The sequence below is a fragment of the Prunus persica genome, chromosome G6 (assembly GCF_000346465.2).
Source record: "Prunus persica cultivar Lovell chromosome G6, Prunus_persica_NCBIv2, whole genome shotgun sequence".
In the NCBI taxonomy this organism is placed as follows: domain Eukaryota; kingdom Viridiplantae; phylum Streptophyta; class Magnoliopsida; order Rosales; family Rosaceae; genus Prunus; species Prunus persica.
This window is the reverse complement of record NC_034014.1, coordinates 11,384,453-11,386,550: the sequence shown is the minus strand read 5'-3', so window position 1 is coordinate 11,386,550 and position 2,098 is coordinate 11,384,453. Positions and strand designations below refer to the sequence as shown.

The window sequence follows — 2,098 nt, the reverse complement described above, 5'->3', positions numbered from 1 at the left end:
CTGTAAATGAGTCAGAGATGGAGTGGAGCACTTGAAATCCGACCCGATTTAAACCAAAAATATGACAGATCATTAATACTTAGATCAATATTTGATTTTGTGAATTATTCGATATCAGATTTGATAAGTCGATCGGAATTGTTTTATGTAATATATATAAATAATTGAAAAATATTTTTATTTATTTTCAAAATTAACAAGATTGTTACATATGCATATATATATATATATATATATTAAGTAAGAAAAAATAAAATAAAATGAAATATATGTTATATCAAATCAGATCAAATTATTATCGAATCGAATTAAACAAGATCCAACTTTATTTCCTTAACTTAACAGGTTATCGGATCGGATCAGTGGCCCATGATTGCACATGTTCGTTGTTCCCAGCTCAAGATCAATTACTGTCAACCAAAACCAACTTGCAACACCAAAATATGACTACAATAAAATAAAAGAGTGCTTTGCCCATGTCATCAAATAAGGTTTTATACTCGCCACTCAAATTCCTTCGAAATTCTGACCAAGTATGGGCAAATTGCCATGCATGCATGGCAACCTAAGAGTCAAGAGAGAACCCTAACATTTATGGATGAGAACAAGTATCTATAAACCAAACAAGCTATTTAGAGGCATTGCTTTGCTTCTCCAGACTGGAAATTCAAGACTCATCTCATCTGTACATAACTTCAATTACAAAACCCAAAAAAGAAAAGAAAAGAAAACGCACAAAAATATCTAATGTTCATTTTGCCAGCCCAAATATAGTACTTTTAAGAGCTTTTAATTAAACAGCTAGCTGCTGTTGCTGATGGGAGGTTTCACCCTCATCAAAGCACAACTGGAGCTTTAGTGATTTGATTAAACTAAGAGAAGAATCTGCAGAATCTAGAGGAGGCTGCACTAAGAGCATCTCTCTCTGGAGGTAGGAACAGTAGGTGGTGAAGGTCGAGGGGGTCACATTTAAGTTGAAGTTCAAACCAAAAAGGAAATCCACCTCAAGAAAATTCATCTCTATTGTGCTGATGCCTCCAACTTTTGCATAATAGGCATTGTTGTAGTACCTGAATAATATTACATGGAAATTAGTTAATTCTGGCATACATATTTGGGGATAAACCAATTGAAAATAGATCTAACTAAAAAAATAGCTTTGACATTGCACAAAATTTTCTGTGAGTGATGACCATATATGAGCCAGAATATTCCAAAATATTCCAGTAAATTCATATTCAATTTCCATCTACATTCATGCATGAAATCCAAAACTTCTATATTTAGATGAACACAATACAAAATGGCCACATAAACAAATTCAAAATCTTTGAATGATCTCCCTATGAATTTCCCAGGCTTAATTCACTTATGTAACTAAAACTAAATAACTTGAATGAAAAAATCATCTAAGTAACTCAAACACCAAAAATTCATAGCCAAAGAGATTTTCCAAACTCTGTTCATCATAAGCTAATAAAATTCAACTTCAACACTTACATGTCATCCATGAACTTTGCAGCCACCATAACACTAGTAATCAGCAACCGGTGAACGTTGTACGAATTGATAGGCAAATCGGGTTGCCTCTGAGAAAACCGATCCAGATAAACATATGCAACAATTAAGCAAGATGGGCTACAATCGGCGTACTTGAAAATTCTCTCTAAATAGCCCTGTATTGCTATGGGGGGCCTGGTTTGGCCATGGAAGACTGAGATTTTCTGGGGTTGGAATTCACAATTGATGTCATTTGATTCAGCCACCCTTTGAACCAAGGAAGAGAGGAATGTGATGACCTTTGTCATCACTATTGGGTTCTCTAGCTCTGCCATTGATGATGAGAGCAAGTTTTGGTTTGATTCTCAAGTGTTTTGAATTTCTGTTGGTGCTTAGTGCTTCTGTTGGGCTATATATAAAGGGTCGTTAGGAATTAGTGTTTAGTATTTTGGGTTTTTGGTTTTTTAGTTAAAGAAAGGAGGGAGGATGAGAAATAATAGAGGTCAAAGAAGAGAAAGCAAAGGGAAATTTATAAAACTAAAAACTAAAATGATTTAAAACTGTATTTAGTTTTTTTTTAGGTTTATATTTTATTTGT

At 33.7% G+C, this 2,098-nt stretch overlaps 1 protein-coding gene across 1 annotated transcript; it reads right to left on the bottom strand.

Annotated features, from left to right (window-relative positions):
- LOC18773328 (cyclin-U4-1) lies at positions 331-1,835 on the bottom strand. Its single transcript, XM_007205859.2, has 2 exons — positions 1,501-1,835; positions 331-1,070 (listed from the first exon to the last, which is right to left on the bottom strand). Exons 1-2 carry the CDS (start codon positions 1,833-1,835, stop codon positions 794-796), a joined length of 612 nt encoding a protein of 203 aa, XP_007205921.1. The 3' UTR covers positions 331-793.

What these genes read in the sequence shown, in the direction of transcription:
- LOC18773328 (XM_007205859.2), bottom strand. Translation starts at nt 1,835, where the DNA reads ATGGCAGAGCTAGAGAACCCAATAGTGATGACAAAGGTCATCACATTC. An exon ending in GCAAAGTTCATGGATGACAT is followed by an intron (nt 1,071 to 1,500) that starts GTAAGTGTTGAA and finishes AATATTATTCAG; the next exon opens with GTACTACAACAATGCCTATT.